At 40.5% G+C, this 24,602-nt stretch overlaps 1 protein-coding gene across 3 annotated transcripts in view; it reads right to left on the minus strand.

Annotated features, from left to right (window-relative positions):
• The window catches only part of ATL2 (atlastin GTPase 2), a 59,315-nt gene extending 45,933 nt beyond the window's left edge, over positions 1-13,382 (minus strand). The window contains exon 1 of one of the 3 annotated variants that reach the window (XM_047744716.1): positions 13,214-13,377. In XM_047744716.1, the coding sequence (XP_047600672.1) occupies positions 13,214-13,331 (118 nt within the window). In that variant the 5' untranslated portion in view covers positions 13,332-13,377. Of the gene's footprint in view, positions 1-13,213 lie in introns of all 3 variants that reach the window. The other 2 variants (XM_047744717.1, XM_047744718.1) reach the window with 2 other exon arrangements.
• Between the last annotated feature and the right edge of the window lie 11,220 nt (positions 13,383-24,602).

The following is a 24,602-nucleotide window of genomic DNA, read 5'->3' on the forward strand; positions in this document are numbered from 1 at the left end:
AATTCATCTCCTTCCTTCATTACTGTCAAATTAAGAGATACACAAAAATTGTTTTCTTAAAAGAATCACATATTATTTTCCACTTGAAAACTATGTTTCCATAGTAACCAGCACTGATGTCACGGAATTTTTGCTATTCCCATTTTAAGAATACTGAGGCATAAAAATGTTCTTACGAATTTATCTAAACAGATTAAGAAAAATGTAGAAAAATGTACAAGCACAAGGTATTTTCCCCAAAGCTTATCACCAAATATTAAACAGTTCTTAAAGCATACCCTTTGGAAAATATAAGTGTACTCTGAAGAAAAAAATTTTCAACTGAGGTTAATTTAAATTAGCTTAAATGAGGATGCAGTTTATGAAGTCAGTTTTGTTAGCTAGTTAAGAGATGCTAGAATAATGGCTCAGGGGACTCTTAAGCAACAACACAGAAATTCAGAAAAATTCTACTTAGGATCAGCAACAAAGGTTTTTCTCAATTTCTTTCTAAAGTTAAGTCCCGTAGAAAATCTCACCCAAGTTACCCCAGGGGTCTTGCATCTGTTCTTAAGCACTTTTTTTTTGGGGGGGGGGAGATAGGGAAGATACACTTTTGTTCTGCAGTCCTAGTTTTTAAAGAATCAGAGTACACAATACTGAAAAAATTAATTTTTAGGGAAGTTATTTATATGCTAAAGGAATTCTTACACACACATGAACAGGGGAAAAAAGTTTCCTTGTCCACGAAGTACTATTAAGAAAAGGGGCGAGGTGGGGGAGGATCTGAAACAATCTAAATATTCATGGAGAAATTACCCATGAAATAGAAAGCCAAAAGTAACAAACAAGATATAAGCGTGTATACATGGATAAACTTCAAAACCAATGTCGAATGAAAAAAACAAATCACAAGTACATCCCCTGGGCCACTTACTAAAAATTGTTAAATAAAGCACAATACTGTGTATCATTTATTTTAAAAATACATGTAAGGGGGTGCCTGGGTGGCTCAGTTGGTTAAGCATCCAACTCGTGATCTTAGCTCCGGTTTTGGTATCAGGGGTGTGAATTCAAGCCCCACACTGGGTGTGGAGTCTACTTTAAAAAAAAAAAAAAAAAAAAAAAACAGATATATATGCCAACTTCAAGAGTGTGTGTGTGTGTGTGTGTGTGTGTGTGTGTGTGTGTGTAGGAAGGAAGAAAAAGATGTTGGGAGACCCCTTCCACTTGTAAAGTGACATTTTATTTCTCTTTAAAAATGATTCAAAACAATTAGGGTAAATACTATGCATTAGATCTAGGCAATGGGCGCTTGGACATCTATAATATTTTCCTATCATTTTTATAAGTTTGAAATATGTTACAATTGTTTTTAATGAAGACTTTTAGATTACTTCAGAATTTACTTCACAGAAAAAGTCACTTCTATTTATTGAATGACTCCATGACTTTGGACCAGGTACCGTTGAGAGGAACCCCCTCAACAACCCTGAAATTTAGCCATTATCCCCAATTCAGAGATTAGAAATATGGACACAATTTTTTTAAAAGAAAAAGCAGTATATGCATCAAGATTTCTATCTGGGGGGGCACCTGGGTGGCTCAGTGGGTTAAGCCTCTACCTTCAGCCCAGGTCATGAACTCAGGGTCCTGGGATGGAGCAGGGAGCCTGCTTCTCCCTCTCAATCTCTGCCAGCCTCTCTGCCTACTTGTGATCTCTGTCTGTCAAATAAATAAATAAAATCTTAAAAAAAAAAAATTCTATCTGGGCTTTTATAACAAGCCCATGCTGTTTCCTCTATACCAAACTTACAATGTCACAGGATAATTCTTATAAAAAATCATTGTTCCCCAGTAGCATAGCCATAGGAAAGAAGACACAAATCAGTCCATTATTTTTGAAAAGATGTTTATCACTTAAAACAAATCCCTGATATCAGTTCATCTACCCTTATAAAGTAAAAAATGACAAGTACAGATTATGTGTGGGCTTAACAAGTTTGATTTTGTGTCACTGGGAGAGGTAAACTGATAAACATCTGAAATTTGAGATTTTTAGATCCTTAAAGTCCTGGATTAAACTGGAGTCCTGGACAAAAAAAAATAAGAGTAACCAAAATAATTAAAAACTACAGATACACATGTCTTCCTTGAATAGGAATAAAAAAAAATATGTCTGCTATAGCACAGTCTAGCTGTAATTTAATTATACATGGATCTGAGCTATACTGACAATATTTAATTAGCCAACACCACACCATAAAACAGTGAGTCCCATGTACACTAAAGCTTAAGAACCAGCTGGGTGGCTTGTTTGGAATACAGACTCTTGGACCTCAACTCCAGAGCTGATTCAGCTGATCAGGAGCGAGTCCAGGAACCTACATTTGTAAAAGCACCCCACTAACCACCACCAAGGTCATTCCGATGCAAGGGGGTTAAAGGACTAGAAGTAGGAATGTGTAAGTCTTTATTCCTTCAACAAACACTCACTCAACACCCCCAACAAGGTTCTAAGAATTGCAAAATTCACTAGTGAACAAATTAAAAAAAAAAGTCCTGCCCTTAGGAGTTTATTACATCCTAAAGATGAGAAAATAGAAAACAAGAAAACAAATAAATGACATTGGCTAGTGTTAAGTATAGTACAGAGAAAAATAAAGCAGGTTAAAGGAAATGGAACAGGGGCTTGCTATTTCATGAAAGAATGATCAGGCAAAGCTTCTCTAATAAGGAAACAGTTGAGCAGAAAACTGAAAGAAGTGATAGTATCTGGGAGAATGGGTGAAAACGTAATTAGTAACTTTCTCACTCTTCGAAATAATGTATGAAATAATTTTAGGTGTACCTTGTACTATAGAAGAGGGAAAAACACTGTCTATTCTGGGTTAATAGCTTCGTAATACCCCTTTAATCCTCAAAGTCGTTTTGTTTGGTAAACTATGAGTTTCCCTGTTTGCATAAAGGAGGACTATGAGGTTCAGATTAAGCAATCTGCAAGGACACAGATTTCCTAAGTAATCAAATCTATATGCACACTCAGGTCCTTGTCAAATCCATCATCTTCCAACTATGCCAAATGAGCATGTCTGTTGAATAAACTCAGAGCTGAATTGTTACCTGCTCAAGATATCTAGAAAGCTGAAAAAAAGTTACCAAAACCACAATTTGTTTAAAAAAAAGAAGAAGAAGAAGAAGAAGAGGGATTTATCTCCTTTAAAACAAATCTTAGCATACAGCTACTTTTCCCTCTTTCCAAAAATTTGTCAAAATTTATTTATATAGTCAGCAAAGCATTTATACCATCCCCCAACATGTGGGAAATAATCTTTTTCCTCTTCATTAGCTTTCTAGAAGGGCAAATTTTAAATTGGAGACATTTAAAATATGAGATGCAATAAAATTATATTTGCCCATCTTTGGTAAGATATGCATATATATTTACATGTAAATAAATGTGTAATTCATTGTTTCATATGGTACACCTATACAATGTGTCATCAATAACTGACGAAGGTCCCCCACCCCATCTACTTCAAGCTAGTAGTAACTAGAGAGCAAGGCACTATACTTGATACCAGAGAAATGCAATTTGCTGATAACAGTCCTTACTCTCAAGGCTCCAACAAAAACAAGTATAAAAGAACAGTAAAGAAAGCACTACATTAAATTATCTAGCTAGTGTTATCAGTGAAGACATCATCTGGAGAAGGCTGCATCTCTCTGAGCCCTGAAAATTAAATTAAGGCTAACCTTCAAAGTTTAGGCTAAGAATACTAGGCATTATCCTGAGAGACAAGGAAAATTTTGAGACAGACAAGTGACAGAATCACAGCTGTGCTGCAGAGATAAACCAAAGTGATGAGTGTGTAAGAAGTATAATGAGAATCTAAAAACAGGGAAATCAGATATTAAGTAACTAGAAGAGCCTAAGTATAAGGTGAAAAGCCCAAAGTCAGGACGTGACAGTAAAAATGAAAAGCAATGCATGTAAGAGCTAGCCAGTTCCTCTTCAACATCCCCCTCTGAACTAGGCAACAGGATACACTAAATTATTCCATATTTCTATAAGGAATATATTCTTTTCTTATAAGCCTTTATAAAACAACAACACACTAAATTTCCATTTCCAAAAGTAATTTTGGCAGTTACTCTAAGGTTTTCTAAAACAGGGATCAGGTATGCATCAAAACCAGAGTAGGTTTCCTTGACTCAGGCAAACCACTGAATCATTCCCTTTTGGCCCCCAAATTAACTCAGCAGTGAGTTAAAGATATTAAATCCACAGAAAAGCTACTGAAATTTGGGATAATCAGTTAGCAAGGGAGTCATTAATACACACACAGATCCAGGCTTAAATTTAGAATAAGGTTTTTATGACCAATCTCAAATAGGTTATCTGCCAAGACTCTGGAAATAAGATGCTACATTCCATTTTGCCACGACTCTCTACCTTAGACGGCTCATTATAGCAGCAGTTTATTTATTTAAGAAAGAGAGAAAGGAGGGAAGGAGGAGGAAGAAAGAAAGAAAATTGATTATCTATCTGAGAGAGTGTGTGGGGGGGGGGGGTAGGGAGAGAGGAACAAGCAGACTCCCCACTGAGTGTGGAGCCTGACAAGGGAGGGGCTCAATCCCAGGACCTTGGTATCATGACATGAACTAAAGTCAGATGCCTAACCAACTGAGGAACCCAGATGCCCCTATCAGCACTTTAAAAAAACAAAGTATACACTCAAACACAGGCAAAATTCCTACTAAGAAAAGAGTTATAGGAAGAAAGGAATAGTGCAAAACAGACAAACATCCTTCCAGTAGATATATGTGACTAATCTGAAAGAACTTGAAAAACAAAAGGGATAAGAAAGTCAGAGATTCTCATTATACTCTTCCTTTTATCCTTTCTCTAGTTTGGCAACTTTTAGAGTACATACACATCAGGATTCTTTGCATCTGATAAAAGAGATGCTCAAAAACAGGCAGGGGAACACATCTGTATAGTTTTTAAGAAGTCACATTTAGAGCTATTCAGGCAGTTTTTCCAGGAATCAGCCAGTTATTTAAATCAGTTCTTTGGGACGCCTGGGTGGCTCAGTTGGTTAAGCAGCTGCCTTCGACTCAGGTCATGATCCCAGCGTCCTGGGATCGAGTCCCACATCGGGCTCCTTGCTCGGCGGGGAGCCTGCTTCTCGCTCTGCCTCTGCCTACCACTCTGTCTGCCTGTGTTCATGCTCTCTCTCTCCCTCTCTCTCTCTCTAACAAATAAATAAATAAAAAATCTTTTTAAAAAATTTAAAAAATAATAATAATAAATCAGTTCTTTGCTCGACTTGGCTACAAAAACAGCCCATATTCTCTTTTTATTACACATGCTCTACCACCTTCAGTTACTTCTATTTAACTGCTTTTAAATACTTTTTAAGTATCCCTTCTGGAAAAATTCTTACAAAGGAGAGACAAATCCTTAAACTATTTTGTAAAAAACCTTACCATATACTGCCTTTTTATCCTCACACAAGTGGTATATCCTACTCTCTGCCTCCTAAGACCCACCCATTCTTCAAGGTCTGACAAAGCCCACCCTTCTCCTTGAAGTCTTCCTCAGTAACACTAGCACAGAGTAACTGCTACTTCTGAAATTATAAACTTCATGATACACTTTACTAACAAATATGCATAAGGTCTATCTGATCTCCCAACTACATGAAAGCTTAGAACAGGGCTCTGTTCCTACACTTTTCTACACAGGTACTCATTACAAGCAACTGAAAAGCCCTTTCATAAGGTAGGGGGCTCAATATGTCAACTGATAACATCAAGGGAAAAAAGCCAGTTCTTTGTCTAAAAATGGTCTTCTATCAGCCTGCCCTCCTCCACCTCTTTACTCCGGAAGAAAACTAGTGTCTTTACCGTGAAGGAGTGATAACTCTGTACACTCAAAACAAGGCAAGTGTTTTTAAGACATTATCTTTTCATCTTAAAATTCCAAAGTAGGGTCTTTTTTTTTTAAGTTAAAGCTGAAGCTTGGGGTGGTTAACAATCCATACCAAGCTCCTGGGCACCAAAACTGATGCCCATACTGTCTGCCATTAAAGAGTCGAGAATAAAAAATTCTTCAGGAAGAATTCAAAACAGTTTAAAAAACAAAACAAAACAAAACAAAACCACCCTCCTTGGGGTGCCTGGGCGGCTCAGTGGGTTAATGCCTCTGCCTTCAGCTCAGGTCATGATCCCGGGGTCCTGGGATCGAGCCCCACATCGGGCTCCCTGCTTCTCCCTCTCCCTCTGCCTGCCACTCTGCCTACTTGCACTCTCTCTGTCAAATAAATAAATAAATCTTTTTAAAAATGCATATTCAGTTATTAAAATTTAAACATCAGCTGTAATCAAAGAAATACAAATGCAACAGTAAGATCCTCTACCTATGTGTTGGCATTTATTTTTAAATAACAACACCCACTTGTAAACAAAGTATTTGCAAACAAGTACAAACCTAACCCAAACACAAGATAAATCAGAATTTTCTGAATGGACTGGCTGATGTGTCTTCAATATTGAAAGGTACAGATGGTACAAACATATACTTTTAAGACTTTATCCTAAAGGTCAAGACTTATCTACAGAAATGTTTAGCCAGCATTATTCACAAAAAATAACCCTGTATCTAGATGAAGGATTAGTTTAGTATGACAATGCCATTTTAAAAATCATGTTGAAGAGATTATTTAATCACAAAGGGAAATACAATGAATGGAAAAGTAAATTACAAAATTACAGTAAGATCCCAATTTAGAAAACATTAAATTATGCATTAAAAAAGGATATATACTACAAGATGTATACCCTAATGCTAGCAGTGCTTACCACTAGTAGATATTTTTACTTTCTTCTTTATTTGTATTTTCCAAAATGTCTACAAAGATTTATTGCTTTTGACATAAAAAAAAAATTTAAAACTTTCACTACATATATATTACCTATGACTTGTAACAGATTAAGAGCCATGATCACAAGCTCTGATCAATCACAAGTTTAGCTGTAATTTAAAGGCAGTAAGTTTCTATCTTAATATCGAATTGTTGGACTTCTGGCATCAACATTGTTCAACCTTTCTGAGAACTTCCAGCCTACGCTTCTGAATTTGCGAAACAATACCCAAGGCCACTGCCATTCTCCTTCAATAAAAATCCTCTCAACTCTAAACAAACTCCGCAGATCATATTGTAGTATCTATTTTAAAATTAAAGTGCTGATGAAGAGAGTGATTTCTGAAGATGTGATTAAAAACTAAGTTCAAAAAAATCTTAAGAACAAGGGTGATTCATGTCAAAGTTTCTCTACAACTTACTTCAGAAACAACTCACCCCCCCTTCTGATAAAATTAAACTTAATCCAAGTTTTAGTATCTCATTGGGGCGCCTGGGTGGCTCAGTGGGTTAAAGCCTCTGCCTTCAGCTCCGGTCCTAGTCCCAGGGTCCTGGGATGGAGCCCCACATCGCATAGGTCTCTCTGCTCAGCAGGGAGCCTGCTTCCTCCTCTCTCTCTGCCTGCCTCTCTGCCTACTTGTGATCTCTGTCAAACAAATAAATGAAATCTTTAAAAAAAAAAGTTGAAAAAAAACTACTATCTCATAAACTCATTCACTCAAATAGGAAATGAGAAGCTCATTTAGCATGCCAATTCCACCCCCCTTTAAAAGACAGTTTCCTTGGGGCGCCTGGGTGGCTCAGCAGGTTAAAGCTTCTGCCTTCCGCTCGTCATGATCCCAGAGTCCTGGGATCATGCCCCGCATCGGGCTCTCTGTTCAGCAGGGAGCCTGCTTCCTTCTCTCTCTGCCTGCCTCTCTGCCTACTTGTGATCTCTGTCTCTGTCAATAAATAAATAAAATCTTTAAAAGACGGTTTCCTTATAGAAGGCGTTAAAGTTTCTACTGTGCCTTCACAGATTATCTATTTAATAAAAACAAAACCAAAAAACCTTTAAGTTTGCTAGGGCAGATTATTACCTACCAGGAAGGAAAAAATTTATTACAGAGCTAATATTAAAATCCAGCCCTCCATTCAAAATCCATTCTGAAGATCAAAATAAGTTCACAGAATTCACAAGTTAAAATATATCCTAGTCACTATTCATGACACTAAATGATTAAATGTAAGGGGAAAAAAGCTTTTAATGGGATTCACAATTTGTGTACAATTTGTCTACTTTCAAGTCAATCATTCTTTAGGCATTTTTGTACAAAACAGACTCCAGTTAGATTCTGCACATTTACTACCTGAAAGGTAAATGCACTCTACGTGAAAACTGCCATGACCTTAAGAAAGTACTTTATATTGAATCCTATACTGGAAATAAACAATTTCAGAAGCCTATTTTGCTCTGATTGATTCTCTAAAGTGCAAGTTTATTGAAATAAAGACAGCTGAGAAGTATGAATGTATATTTTTATCTTATAAAAACCAAACAAAGGTTTTTTCAGGTCACAGATTCTGAAATTTAACTTTTCGTTCAAAACAATGACACATTAGGGGCGCCTGGGTGGCTCAGTGGGTTAAGCCGCTGCCTTCGGCTCAGGTCATGATCTCAGGGTCCTGGGATCGAGTACCGCATCGGGCTCTCTGCTCCCCAGGGAGCCTGCTTCCCTCTCTCTCTCTCTCTCTGCCTGCCTCTCTGTCTACTTGTGATCTCTCTCTGTCAAATAAATAATAAAATCTTTAAAAAAAAAATGACACATTATAGTAATACTACCATCAACAGAATGTCTGCCATTGGGTTAAGCACTTTCATCACATTTAATACTTGCAATACCCCTCATCAGGAACACATTATGAGCATTCTACAGGTAAAGTTAAAAATTTACCCGCCACCCTTGCCCAAACTAAACCACTGTCTACACAGCAGGGAAAAACATTAGAAGAAACTAACAGGAAATATGCACATATATACATATAATAGCGTAAGTAGTCAAATAGGCACATTCTTACATAAGCATTACAGTCTCTTACACACAGACAGCTTTACAATTTATAAAACATCTGTACCTATCTCACTTCTTTCCCACAATAGTCCTATTACAGGATTACTATCACTGCTATGTGTGAGGGGCTTCAAGGCTCAGAGAGTTTATTCACTCAGCTTTTGATTCCTTTCCTCATTCTTTCCCATTACACTATCTTGACTTCTCTATAATTAAAAAAACATTGCCCCCACAATAAAAAGAGGAAATGTACTATAGATCCTTGACAAGCATCTTTCAAATTTACACAGCTCACCAAGCTATTAGAATTACTGGTTATTCTAACTTAGAGCATAAACAAAAATATAATTTGTATGAATAATTTTCATTAAGCTGATTCATTAACAAGGAATCCCCTAAATCCTACTTGTACTGGCCAGAAAACTAAACCCCAAGTCAAAAATGCATACTATCTCCTTGGGAAAACAAAGTACATATATGTTAGTCTTTTGTGACTTAACAGTTGCTTCTAATAGATATCATCTGCCCATAAAATCAACTACCTATAGCCATCTGTCCCACAGTAGATAGTGAGGATGGCTACTTAATTAAGTACACATTTTTAAAAATCTACCTAAGTTTAGCAAATATGTGTACACTTAAACACACGGAGATATGATTACCAATAACTTAAAAAATCATTTGTAATAGTTACCTTGGCTTTGTACTTCGTACTTCTCAATGTCATTAACAAGCAGAATTGTTCTACTTCATGAATTCTTCTTTCTACATCTACCTTTTCCCTTCTTACTTTAAAATTTCCCACTCCACCTTAGTAACTCGCTCTAGCTTTACTTATAACTGTCCCAGCTTCTCATTAGTATGGTTTCAGACATCACTCATTCAACAGTTTTACCAAGACATTTCTAATTATGTATGTGGTAAGAAAGCACTCAACCATTCTTTCTATAGGATGGGTAGTGAGTGATAAAAGAACGTTAGGGTTCGAAGCCAGATGCCCAAGAAAGAATTCTTGAGACATCTTTGGTGCAAAATGGTGATTTTATTAAAGCATAAGGGCATGGGGCGCCTGGGTGGCTCAGTGGGTTAAAGCCTCTGCCTTCAGCTCAGGTCATGATTCCAGGGAGCCTGCTTTCCCCTCTCCCTCTCTGCCTGCCTCCCTGCCTACTTGTGATCTCTGTCTGTCAAATAAATAAATAAATATCTTTTATTTAAAAAAAAAAAATCACAAGGACAGAACCCATGGCAGAAAAAGCTGCACTGGGGAATCGAGGAGTATATAGCCCATTACATACTTCCAAGTTGGGAGGGAGTTAGGGATAGTGTAAGTCTCTAAGGAATTTTGGAAGCAAGGTTTCCAGGACCTTGAGGGAGCTAGCTATTGTTGGGAAAAGATCATTTATTACTGTCTAATAAAACCTGAGTCATGAGACCCTTCAGATGTATACTGGTGGGTCATATGCTTGGAGGATGATTGCCAACACATATCTTGGGGAGCTTTTGCTTACAACTGTGTGTCAAATAGGTCTTCCAACTGAGCATAAACAAATTTTTAAAATGCATCTTGCTTAAAAAGTATCAAAACTGTAAAAATATGCCTTGAACTACAGCATGGAATGAGGTGACAGGTACTCTTTAACAACTGCTTAATATCAGACAGATGGAAAAAGCACAACTTTGGAAAACTTTCTAAACAATTTCAAGAAAGTTACTTTCATCTATGGATATTTAAAAACTTTATCCTAAAGTTAAAACACACTGGCAAACTAAAATCGAATCCCAAAATAGCTGCACCCAACTTAAAGCCAGAATCTCATTTTAACTCACCATTTATTTTCCCTACGATAAATACCTCTTTACTGTATATAAAACAGCTCCTTCTTCCCCAAATAATTTCCAAGAGATTTAATCCTACAAAAGTACAAGATTACATAATGCTTTATAAAGACCCTACATTCCTAAAGAAAGTAAGCATTTCTCTTAAGAGACACAAAGCACCTTCCTAAGACTAAACTACTATGGCACCTGACTCACCCCAACTCAATTCTTCAAGTTTACTTATTCAGAAAGCAGAGGGAGACAAAGAGTTTCTTATACACACTCAAATATAGCTGAGTTCCTACTCATTCACAGCCTGTTTGCTCTGACTAAACACAAATCTTAAGAAGTTTTATTGGGATTTTAATGCTGTACTGAGTGACTAGAGAGCAAATGAAAAGGTTTTAGGCAGTCATTCGATAGGTATGGTTATCAAGGAAAGGGCTACCTCCAAGAGTGGGGGGAAAACATAACACACAAAAATCTGAGTAGCAGACAGAATGTTTAATAAATGGTGGGCCCTATTTAACAACTCTTAAGAATCACATCTCTTCTCAATGTACCACAAAATAAAAATGATGTTCATAACCATGATCAAATCATGAAGTTATGCTTCTCCTAATAAGGCAAGTATATAAAACACGTTGAGGGGTGCCTGGGTGGCTCAGTGGGTTAAGCCTCTGCCTTCAGCTCGGGTCATGAACTCAGGGTCCTGGGATGGAGCAGGGAGCCTGCTTCCCCCTCTCTCTCTGCCTGCCTCTCTGTCTACTTACGATCTCTGTCAAATAAACAAATAAAATCTTAAAAATACAAGACAAAACCACTTTGAAACTACATCTAAAATGATTACGTTAAAATATATATAAGTAAGTTCAAGAGCAAACACACACACAATACACACACACCCCTAGGGTCCAAAAGATCCAAATCAATCCATCAGCATTCCAAAACTAATTACTTGAGAATTCCAACCAGAAGAGATCTAAGGCAAAACCTCTCTTCTCTGGTGGTGTGTTGTGTTGTGTTGTATGGGGTGTGTGTGTGTGTGTGTGTGTGTGTGTGTTTCTATGCAAACAGTTCTGTCAAGTACTTTTGTTGGCAGGCAATAATAAAATAAGCTTTATTTCCTGTTCTTTATCCTGTATCAAAACTCTAGTCTGTCATCACCTCTGACATATGTTCAGCACATCCAAAGGTTACCATGAATGATGAAATATATTTCACATAAACTTTTCTAACTGAAGTTAGTCTTCACGGATAACACCTTATCAAAATGTTTCACATTTCATCTCACAAAACCTTTATCAGACTGTGGAAAGAGGAATCTGAAGACCACAAATTCACATTTAGTGTCGTTTATAAACTCTTACGTATTTCATGGCCGTACTTACCTAACCGTAAGCTTTTACTGTTTATAAGCCTTTGAAAAACTTTATGCCTTTAAGTACTATCAAAATTCTCAATCAGGATTACATGCGTTCAGTTCACACCAGCGCGAAAGATCAAATGCTTAACTCCTAAAAATAGGGGTGTTATGAGAGGGACACACAACACTCCGCTGCCAAAGCAAACGCGTCTTGGAGAGGGCAGGGGCGCTCCTTGTACACGTACAGTAGCAGCTCACATTCCGCAAAACCGGGGAGCGAAGGATCAGGTGACTTCACACCCCAGACACTTGAGAGTCTGATCGGGCCTTACTATACCGTCTAAGTGACTAGTAAACTAACTGTTCGCAACCCTAGTTTAACAACTAAATCTGGACTTGCATCCTAGCCACGCGAAACCCGCGCCAATAGGTTTGGGGGCCGAGGAGCCCCAGAACCCGAGCCCCGGGCCACAGCCCTAGCCTGCGGACTGCGATTCCCTCCTAGAAGGGTGTCTGGAGAGCTTTCCGACCTGGCAGCGAGGTGCCTGCTCCCCCCGCGCGCTCCGCGTCCTCCTCCTCCGTGGGGTTCATAAAGCCCCGGCCACCCTTACCTCCCTTTCTGACAGAAGGACAGAGAGCAGAGTGCCCGCCAGGAGACATCGCCCTGCGGCGTCCGGAACTCTCCCAACACCCTGCCGCGGCGCCACCGACCTCCCCGCGCCCCAGGTCTACGGCCCCAGCTCACGGCCGCCCCCTCAGGTCGGGGCGGACGCGACGGCAGCCACGCGGCGGGAGGGCAGGGGGCCGGGCCGGGCGCAGATGCGCTCGCAGCCCGTTCACCCGACAGCAGCAGGAGCCGCTGCTCCAGGGCCGCCCTTTCAGGCCGCGCGCCGCGGAAGGTCGGGGCGCGGCGGGGGCTAGGCCCGGCGGCCGTCAGACGAGGCGGCGTGAGGAGAGCTAAACCAGCCGGGGCCGACGACCCCGCCGCCTGCGGCCGGTGCCCGCGGGTCTGAGCGGCCCGCGCCTTGTCCCCACCCGGGCCCTGCGGCCTCCGCCCCGCCGGCGCGTACCTAGGAAGGTCGTGGACGAGACGTGGTTAACCCCGGTGCTTGGGTCGCTGGTCCCCCGCCGCCGCCGCAGCCCCTGGTGCGGCTGCTGCCTCCGCGCTGCCTCGTCCCCCTCCGCCATCTTGTACCGATTTAAAATTAACTCCCCACTGACGTCAAACGCCGCCGCCGCTTTATCAACCTCCCGGGAGCCGGCGGGACGCCCGCGGGTCCTAGCGCCGCCAGTAGCCAGCGTCGCCTTGTCCTCCCCACGCCCTCCGCCGTCCCGCCCATCGGCGCCCTCGCTCCGCCTCCGCCCTGCCAGCCTCCCTGCCCGCCTGCCTGCCAGTCGCTAGGTTTCCCTGGCCTTCCACTGCTAGAAGGGATTGGGCGGCGCCCCCACCGCGATCGCCTCGCTCCACACGGCTCTGAGCTCAGTACCACACCCCCTTAGCGCTGGGCTGGTCCGTGTAAACGCAGAAGGGATCTCCAGAGAACCAGGTCCCTCCTTCCCCGTTCAGTAACCCAATTCTTTTTACTGCTCTTCTTCGTAATCGTTAACTTGTGCCCTGCACACGCGGTTGCTTTCGCACGCCTTTCTTTCTCTTTTTTATCCTCCACTTTCTCCTCCACAGCTGTTCTCCCTCTCCCTCTCCGTCCCCTCTCCCAAGCTATTGCTCTGCTTTTCCTTTTGATCTTTCCTCATTCAAGTCCCTAATGTTGCTTCCCCTCCGGAGACCATCCTATGGTTTGTTTGCAATAGTTCCCATCTGCTTAGGAGACCCTCCACCTATCTTCCTGACTCTGCATACCCTTTCCTGATCCCGGTACCTGCAGGGACAAGTCAGAAAGCACTGTCATCAGATAATGAATTGTAGCAGGTCCTTTACTATGATGAACCCTCTTGTGAGAATCCAGTGATATCCTGTAGAAAGTTAAGTCACTTTTTAAAATTAATACCAGCCTGTGGAAGCTTTTGTGAAATGCGGTCTCTTTTCTTTTGGATTTTTTACCACATCACCAATGCATTAAAAAGTCCTTTTCTTGGTAAAGATAGGTATCCAGTTGTCCAAACTGTTGTCTTGTCCAGGTCTTCTCACAAGTCTAAAAATCAGGGCCTTTCCTCCTGCTTAATCTCTAGAAAAGCACTGGTGTCCTAGAAGCTTCCACATGCCATTGTATCAGGGTTTCCACTGGGCTGTTAGTTTATTCATCTGTTTTCTGTCTTTATGGAAAGGGATTTGGAGCTCCTCCTGGACTTCCTACTCCCTGCCTCCTGGTTCAGTGCCCCTAAGCTCCCAGCCATAAGCCTGGCTTGATGATGGATTTCCTTTCATAATCTCCCTATGTGGCATCTATTTAATGTTGCCCACAATCTGCTTTACGCAAGGCATCATCGTGGGCAAGAAGATGCAAAAATGAGTATTTTTGCCGTCAAAGAATAACGTTTCAGTGAGAGCTAGCAGTTAACTTAGTACTCAGTGCACCCCATCATGGACCCCCAGAGACCTAAGGCTACACCCCTCCTCTTCTATTGACCTAACCGCTTTCTTTTCCACTATGAGACACTAATTGTTTCCTAAGCTGCTACTACAGTGCCCTGAACAGGGCCACACAGCTCCTGACTTTAAGGGGTATAGAGAAGCCAAATGCAAGTATAGTCAAGAGATTGAGCATTATCCCACAGTTGCCCCAAATCTGTGTGTGTCAAGAAGTCCTTTCTTCATTTTTCCCAGTCAGCTATCCCTCTTCAGTTACTCAGCGCAGTGAAGCCTCAGTGTTACCTCAGACTTTTCCCTCCTCTCTCCTGCCCTCTGCACCAAACAAGTCTGTGTTAAGCTGGTTCTGATTTCTTTTTTTTTTTTAATAAAGATTTTATTTATTTGACAGAGATCACAAGTAGGCAGAGAAACAGGCTGAGAGAGGGGGAAGCAGGCTCCCAGCTGAGCAGAGATCCCGATGTGGGGCTCGATCCCAGGACTCTGAGATCGTGACCTGAGCCAAAGGCAGAGGCTTTAACCCACTGAGCCACCCAGGCACCCCGAGCTGATTCTGATTTCTGAATCTCTGTGCAGGTCACCTCCTCTCCATCCTCTCAGCCTCCTTCTTGATTCGGCACCATCATTTCCCACTACACTGAGGTAATATTGTGTGGGCCCTTCTCCTGCGGGTCCTTCACCCAGCCACTAGCTTAAGTTTTCTTCAGTGCAGATCGGTCAATGGGATTTCTCTGCTCAGGATCAAGTCCAAACCCTTCTGAGTGGTTGACAAGGTCTTTCACTATTTGGGCCCCACCTATGTATCAAGCTTCATTTTTCACTACTCTGTCCCTTATTCCTCATTTTTTTTTTCATTTAACAAATGAATTTTTGGCACTGTCATGTGTGCTGAGCAACAAATAACATGACAGGCAAAATTGGTTTACTTAGTTGTTTGGTTTTTTTCCTTTCTACAGCCCATACAGACCCCTCCAGCACAAGAAGGTGTGCTTCAGGTGCTCAAGGATCCATCTTATTCAGGGGCACCTGACTGGCTCAGTGGCAGAGCATGTGACTCTTAACCTTGGATCTTGAGTTCAAGCCCCATGTTGAGTGTGGAGATTAGTTTTAAAAAATTCTGGTTCTACCACTGATGCACCTAATGTTTCTAAACTTCCAGGTCCTCATTTTTAATAACTATACATAACAATATTCTTATGGGATCAAATCGGTGTATTTCAGAGCCTCTTCTTGATTGTTAAATAACATTTACGAAATATGCTTTACATATTGTTAAGTCATTTAATCCATAAAACAAACCTAAGAGGTAAATGCTGTTAATATTCTCATCTTACAGTTAGAAACACTAAAGCGCCAAGTGGTTTAAAACATGCCTATATGGGGGCACCTGGGTGGCTCAGCTGGATAAGCATCTGCCTTGGGCTCAGATCATGATCCCTGGATCCTGGGATCAAGCCCCACACCCGCTCCCTGCTCAGTGGGGAGCTTGCTTCTCTCTCTTTCCCTCTGCTGCTTTCCCTCTCTCTCAAATAAATAAATAAAATCTTAAAACACACACACACATGCCCAAGTGGCAGGACTGGCATTTGAAGGCAGGCAGTCTGGTTCCAGAGTCTATGTTTGGACCCACTATGACAGTGCTCAGTATATACACTGTGAGTTCCTAGAGGGCAGAAGCCGTAGCTTATCCACAGCAGGTACTTTGGGATTCTACCTTCGATTAGTGTAAACTGTATTAAAAACAATTTTTCCAAATAAACAACTTTAAACATGTTTAAATCCTGTTAATAAATGGGCAAAAGATGTCAACAGACAATTCATAAAAAAGTGTAATAAAAATTAACCTTAAACATATGAGAAAATATTCAGTTTCACTCATAATTAAAAAAACGCAAATTAAAATAACATTGAGACACCATTTCTCACCCATCAGTTTGGCAAAAATTCAAAAGCTTATGATGGCACTGTTTTGGCAAGGACATGAGGGAATACAGGCACTCACACATTGCTTTCTCACTGAGAATGCAAAATCGTGTAACCCCTATGGAGAGGAATTTGGCATTGTCCACAAACTTCATCTGCATTTACACTTTGACCTGCCAATCACACTTCTGGGTATTAACTCTGAAGGCACAACTCCAATAATACCAAAAACAACAACAACAACAACAACATTTGCACAAGGTTATTCACTGCAGCATTATTTGCAGTTGCAAAATATTAGAAACAAGACATCCAAGCATAGGTGATCAGTTAAATAAACTATGGTAAATAGTCATGATGGGGCAATTTGCATCTGTAAAGAGAGAAGAGAAAGATCTCTTTGAATTGGTAGGGAGTAATTCCCAAGAGATATTCTTAAGTGGAAAAATCAAACTGCAGAATAGCATCTGTAGTATGCTAACTTTTGCGTAAGAGGGAGAAATAAGAAAACATGCCTAAAGCCACTTATCTGTCCAAAAGGAAACTCAGAAAGGTTAAACAGAAAACGACAGCTCTCTCTAAGAGAGGGTGGCAGAGGGAATAAGAAGGAATTCAGAATGGAGTGACACTTTCCTGGATCCTGTTTTATATAGTGTTGATTTTTGAAAATGTGGTCTACATGATCAAAACATAAAATTAAATCGAGGACAGGAAGGAGTTACTAAAACTAAAAGCAAACCAAATAAATGATTATAACAGTATCTAAATGAATAACATAGCCACACTGAAGAGGGGGAAAAAAGAGCCAACTAATCCAAGAAATTTACAAACATAGAATTGGACTATAAATATTTCTCAGTCTGGTTGGGATGGGGGAAAACAGCAAACGAATCCTGAACCTTTTCTAGTAGGCTTGTTTTTGTAGAGGTCTGGGCAAAGCAATCCTGAATCTATTTTAGACGTATTAATGATAAGTACATGTATATATATTTATATGATATATATAATATTGTTATATATTATATACGACCAATCTATATAAGTATATTTGCATTATATATATACATATTAGATATGAGTAAATAAATATATTTTATATGAGTTATAGATGAGTAAATGTGTTGATATTGTTGAGAGCTAGGGTTCTCAATGGGGAAGTAGGAACATACAAAAAATGAAAAGGGAAAAGCAAGGTGGATCCTATGGGATGTATTAAATTGGAGTTACTGATATGGACTGAAGATTTATAAAGCATGCACAAATATACATGTGTTTGCAAGTGTACATATGCTTGCATATGTATATGTACAATGTATATATGTATATATATGCATATATTTCCTTTTCTTATCCACGTAAAAGGCTTATAAGCAAAGATACCCAGGTAGCAATGATCATACCTAGTGCCCAATCTTGGCCTCAAATACCATTCCCTACGAAAAGGAAGCAGCAGTCTATGGAGAAACCACTGGTTTCAGAGCTGGAGCAGGGAGGAGGACAAGATGAGCCATGAGCATGATTTTTATATCAGAAGATGGAGGTACTCAAAAAAAAAAAAAAAAGATGGGGCGTGTCAAAAAGACACCTAAGGGGCTCCCACTGGCCAAATTTGAAACAATTTGAGCACTAAAACAATTAAGGACAACACTGAATTATAGAAAATAGGGAAAATAAGGGGCGCCTGGGTGGCTCAGTGGGTTAAAGCCTCTGCCTTCGGCTCAGGTCATGATCCCAGGGCCCTGGGATCGAGTCCCGCATCGGGCTCTCTGTTCAGTGGGGAGCTTGCTTCCTTCTCTCTCTCTGCCTACTTGTGATCTCTGTCTGTCAAATAAATAAATAAAATCTTTAAAAAAAAAGAAAATAGGGAAAATAAGAATCTATGCGTCTATACCAATGATAGATTAGATGGGTAAATAGATGATAGATGGATGGATGAACGGAGGACTCTTGCTGACAGCAGGATGCTGGTGGTTGACTGGTAAATGTGGAGACAGTGCTAGCTAGAGTTGAAGAGTCATCAACTGGCAACAATGGTAGCAAAGAGTGGGTCAGACAAGAATCATCCATGGGTGCCAAGTTTAGGGGCAAAGATTTGATGATGAGTCAAATATTTGCATGTCTTAAAGTTTCTCTTCATGTTTGCCTATTAATTGCAAGAGAAAAATAGAAACCAAAATTAGACAACACTTTGAGTAGGTGATTAAAATTAGCATCGCCAGAGGTGCCTGACTGGCTCAGCTGGTAGAGCATGTGACTTTTGATCCCAGGGTCATTCGAGCCCTACATTGGGTATAGAGCTTACTTTAAAAGAAAAAAACAAAATTTAACATCACCAATGAGGACACAGATGGACATCTTGTGCCCCAAAAAGAGGTATAAAAGGTATAATGCCCCAAAAGAAACACAGTATCACTTATGCAGTATGCCAGTCTGGAATGGACCTAACCATGAGGGAATCTAAGACAAACCTAGAACAAAAAAATATTCTATTAAAAAAAAAAAAAAAGAGGGGACATATTCTTCAAAAGCATCCATGTCACAAAAGTCAAAGAATGACTGCAAAACTATTCTAGATTATTAGCTATTATAAAATAGTCTAGACTATTAACGGAGGCTAAAGAGACATGACAACTAACTAGATCAGATATTGATCTGATCTTAGACAGGACCCTGTACTGGAGGGGGAAATGCAATAAAGGACACTAGTGAGTCAATTACAAAATTGGAATATGGATGGTAGATAGAAGTATCACATCAATATTAAATTTGTAAAAGCACATTCGTATTTATACAAAAATACATATAGGAGTATCTTAGAGTAAAGGGCCAGTGTGTATAAAACTTTCCCTCATATGGTTTAGAAAATATTAGAGAGAGAGAAGGCAGAAAAGAAGAAAGCAATGACAAAGCAGATGCGGCAAAATATTAATAATAGTGAGTCTAGATACAGAATATATAGGTGGTCGATGCTTATTCTTATTCTTGAAAACTTTCTGTAATTTTGAAATTATTTCCAAAATGTATTTGTTTGGGTTTTATAATTTTAAAAATGTAAAATAAAAATTTAAATTGTTTCTTTTAAAGGACAAAACATCATCTCTCTTTGATTGGATCAAACACCAATAACAACTTACAGTTCATGAGATGCCTGGGTGGCTCAGTCCATTAAGCATCTGCCTTCAGCTCAGGTCATGATCCCAGGGTCCTGACCAAGTCCTGCATGGGGCTCCTTGCTCAGAAGGGAGACTGCTTCTCTCTCTACCCGCCGCTCCTCCTGTTTGTGCTCTCTCTCTCTTCCTGACAAATAAATAAAATATTTTTAAATTTTTTTTAAAAAACTTACACTTCATGTATCATTATGCAATTATTAAAAATGATCAGCACTGACAACTCAGCAGTAGAAGAAAAATTTTATGTCAAGCAGGAAAAAATTACAACTATGTAAAGACGTGTGGACATAGAGAAAAAACTGGAAGGAGGTATGTTAAAAACTGATAGGATGATATGGGGTTTATATTTATTCTCTCAAAATTTTCGGTAGTCCTACAAAATTGCCCATAATATTTTAAAAATTACTCTGCAAGAGGCTCATTTGGGCTTCTAAAACATTTCTGTGATCAAGGATAGAAGAGACCTTAATTTCAGGAGGAAGGATTTTAGTTGGACATTCTAATGTCTATGACTTCCTTCCTGGAAGAAATCTTGGAAAATATTGGCACAAGTCAGCAATAATAGAAAACTTTTAAACAAAGTAACTAATGACCCAAAGTCTCTCCAAGTCCATTTCTGATACATAGTTTGTTCCTTTTATATAGAATACTGCTAAAATACCTTGCCATATTCTTCACAGTTTATTCTTTATCTCTAGAAGAGAAGGAAAACTCTCAGCATATTCTCCAACCATACAGCCTGGATTTTCCAGCTGATTCTGCTTTCATGCATAATTACCTATTCTGTATGAAATCGTGCATTCAGATGTTTAGTTGTGAATATGTCATCAGAATCCTTTTAGGGGAATTGAAGAACTTGCTTCCCCCTTTCTTCTACTCCTCTTAATAATTACTCCCTTTTCCTTTCTTCTCACAGAACCTCTAGAAATTGCTTGATTTCCCTGAAAAGTCAGAAAGGAAGAATAAAGCTGATTTACAGAAAAGCCACAGACTCAACCCAAATATTTAACCTGAATCAAGAGTTTGTTCCAGTTGTCATACAGAACTAAGGGAATAACCATTTCCATGTTCTTGGCAATATTCTTTGAGCAATTTGAGGTTGTCTGAAGGTTCTAATTCCAGTTCTGGGACTTGAACCGCCACCACAATTCAAAGACTGATAACGCTTCCCTCCACTTTCACAGTAATGGCAGGATCTTAATGAACTTGTCAGTTGCATTCTCCTTAGGTCTGAGTGACATGCAGTTTGGAAAGTCCGCTTTGTCAGGACATCGCCTATTTTATTATTGGCTTGAAGAATGTAGTATTTACAAAGGGAGATGAAAAGAAAAGAAAAAAGAAAAAAGCTCTAAAAGGATTATTCCACAAAGATTTATACGCTGTCGTTTACTCACTAAAAAAATTGCCAAGACACACAGAAATAAACAGTTTATAAGTAGGACAGCATAGGGGCGCCTGGGTCGCTCAGTGATTAAACCTCAGGGTTAAACCTCTGCCTTCGGCTCAGGTCATGATCTCAGGGTCCTGGGATCAAGTCCCGCATAGGGTTCTCTGCTCAGCAGGGAGCCGGCTTCCCCACCCCCTCTGCCTGCCTCTCTGCCTACTTGTGTGCTCTCTCTCTCTCTCTCTCTGTCAAATAAATAATCTTTAAAAAAATTAAGTAGGACAGCATAGACCATTTGCTAAATTGAAATTAATATAGTCAACCAAAAAGCTACTGACGTCCTTACTGACTTGTAAGTTAACCTGAGAAGTCATTTCACCCTCTACGAGTTAGTGTAGAAGTTTTTCCAGAAATATCACGTAATAGAGCCCTTACGGTTTTCTCTCACTTCAGTTCCAAGGAATCCATTTCTATCAGTCCGGTCTCCGTCTTTTCCTTTCCTTTCTTTCAATAGACTTTTCTCTTTTTGGTGTTCTGTGTATGTTGCCCCCTTCCTCCAGACTCCCTCCCCAATCTATGCTTACTATACCTGAATCAAGATGGACCAATTCCTGGGACGCCTGGGTGGCTCAGTTGGTTGGACGACTGCCTTCGGCTCAGGTCATGATCCTGGAGTCCTGGGATCGAGTCCCGCATGGGGCTCCCAGCTCCACGGGGAGTCTGCTTCTCTCTCTGACCTTCTCCTAGCTCATGCTCTCACTGTCTCTCTCTCAAATAAATAAATAAAATCTTTAAAAAAAAAAAAAAAAGATGGGCCAATTCCTTATTTTACAAAAAAGAAAGCAAAAAGAGAAAAAAAAAAAGTGATTCCTAGAGAAAACGATCCCTCTCCTTTCTCAGGGATTCTAGCTGAGTTTTCTGTGAAAGGAAAGCACAAAGTACCAAGTCAATGAGAACTGACTGAAACAGACCCTATGATCTTTTAAACCTTCGTGGACATGGTGTAAGATGGAAAGAATGCTCCTCTCAGTAGGAGGTAGAGATTTGGCTATCCACCATGGGAAACTCTTCCCTTGGTTTAGGAAACACCAGACGGTTGGAGCAAGGTTAGGGTAGGGGACCAGGTAAACAAATATAAAGTAGTGACTACACTAGAAAAGGTGTTGGTCGTGGCTGAGACTAAAATGAGATGATTTAGTCTCTGAGAATAAAAAAGTCTATGTTAGGGACAAACCGCATCTCTGGAGACCTTGTTGTGTTTTCTAGAAGTGTAGTTTAAGCTACGCCATGCTTACGCACTTCGCTCCTTCATGCGAAGATGTGCACTTTCTTGTACAAGGGTCGCTGACAGAAGATGAGTGCACCATTTCCCCGAGACCATGGTGAGTTCTGCCTACCCACAGAGTTGCTTCAGGGCCCAGCTGACAAGAGAGCTGGCTTGGGATCTGGCAGCGTCAGAGGCATTAGGAACCAGTGAACTTGACCCAATCGCTGACATCCCTTGGTGGACTCCGCAGGCTGGGCGGTAGTTCATGGCCACCAATTCATGCCAGTAGTTGCATGGTGACTGTGGCTGGCAAGCTGCTTTGCCATCCAGGAAGCTTTCTTTGAGGTTAAACATCCTGAGGGAGAGGCCAGAGACTTTTTTGCAGGAAAAGAGAGAGACCTGAGTAGATGTGGATAAGAATAGGGACTCTTGGTTACTGATTGGCAGGAAGATTTTACTTATATCCAAAGCTGATGAGCCAGAGTGGTTTGGTTATATTCCCTGAGGGAGATCAAACCAAAACATCAAGGTTCCTTGAGGCTGGTACTTGCAAGGGCCTGGACATCTGTGCGTGCTTCTCCAACACAGCCGTGTTTGTCTCCTACTGAGAATTGCTGGCAGCTAAAAAGGCTTGAAGAACTAGGGAACCCGGTGGATGGATGAGTCTCCCCAGACCCCAGCCCCAGGCTTGCTGCTTAATTGTAGGTGTCCATTTTTCTCTAGAGCAAGAGGGAAATAATGACTCTTCTGACCCATGTTGATGCTGAGAGAGAATAACTTGAACTGGGATACATTAGCATCACTATGGCTTAGTGAAAAAGAACACCCAACTTTGGAGTTCAGACCCCAGCTCTGCCGCTTGGTGTGGTGACCTTGAGAAAGTTAATTAACCTCTCTGACCCTCAGTTTCCTCTGCTGTACCGCAAAGCTCTCTTCCTCGCATGTTTGTCATGATGATTACAGGTAATACAGATCAAGTGGCTGGCACATAAAAAGTGATAGCCAACTTGATTATTGTTCCACTGAAGCAGCTCTTTTGAGTCTAAGAAGAGACTGAAAGGCAAAAATACAATTAATAATAATAATACCTATTCATAATTTCACTTAATCTAAAAATACCTCAATGAGACAAGAATTATTGGCATCATCAGCTTTTGACAAAAGAAACCCAGGTTTTCAAAGGTCACATCAGGGTGCCTGGGTGGCTAAGTGGGTTAAAGCCTCTGCCTTTGGCTCAGGTCATGATCTCAGGGTCTTGGGATCGAGCCCCACATCAGGCTCTCTGCTCAGCAGGGAGCCCACTTCTCCATCTCTCTCTGCCTGCCTCTCTGCCTACTTGTGATCTCTGTCTGTCAAATAAATAAATAAAATCTTTAAAAAAAATAAAAGGTCACATCATTTGTTCAAAGCCACACAATGAGCTGAAGAGCTGAGGTTTAAGTGCAGTTCTCTTTGCTTCCAGAGCCTGTGTTCTCAACCATGTATCTCCAGATTACACACTGGTCTTAAGGCGAGGCACCGAAATCTCTACCATCATAAGCCATTTCTACAGACCACTAAGTAGCTAGAAGCAGCTTCTGGATGTCCAGGAGACTGTTTCAGGTCTCTGGAGTGGAGGTAGACACCCCTCAAAGTCCAGGACGGGGGTACCCATGAGCATTCTGACAAGCACTCTCCTAAATGCGCCGGGGGCAGCTCCTGGAATGACCGATTTCTACAGAATTGTTAGGTGTCTTGCAGTCACTACGATAGGTTAGCAGGAGAAGCAACAAAAATCCAAATCCGTGAACTGAACTTGCTTGAGAATACTTGGAAAAGTAGACAGAGCCCGGTTTTTAAATGAAGATCAGCGTACGAAAGACAGGAACACTGTCAGGAACACTTAAGGGACGATTATCATATTCTATCACAATTTTTTTCAAAAATAATAACAAGGAAGTGGATGTAGCCATCACGGTACAGAAGATGTGCTTGTGGCTTGAAGGAAACACCACCGTGTGCTTTCCATTCCTCTGAGTACAGGGCAGACAATGGGCTTCTCCCCAAACAGCCTTCTGAATACACCTGACATCCTGGAATGTCTTTGAAGTCAGTGGGAAATCCAGGCGTCCCAGAAGGAATCGCATATTTTAGCTTCTTATTTGTAACTGGAAAGCAGACAAATCTTTTC

The sequence above is a fragment of the Lutra lutra genome, chromosome 9 (assembly GCF_902655055.1).
Source record: "Lutra lutra chromosome 9, mLutLut1.2, whole genome shotgun sequence".
In the NCBI taxonomy this organism is placed as follows: Eukaryota; Metazoa; Chordata; class Mammalia; order Carnivora; family Mustelidae; genus Lutra; species Lutra lutra.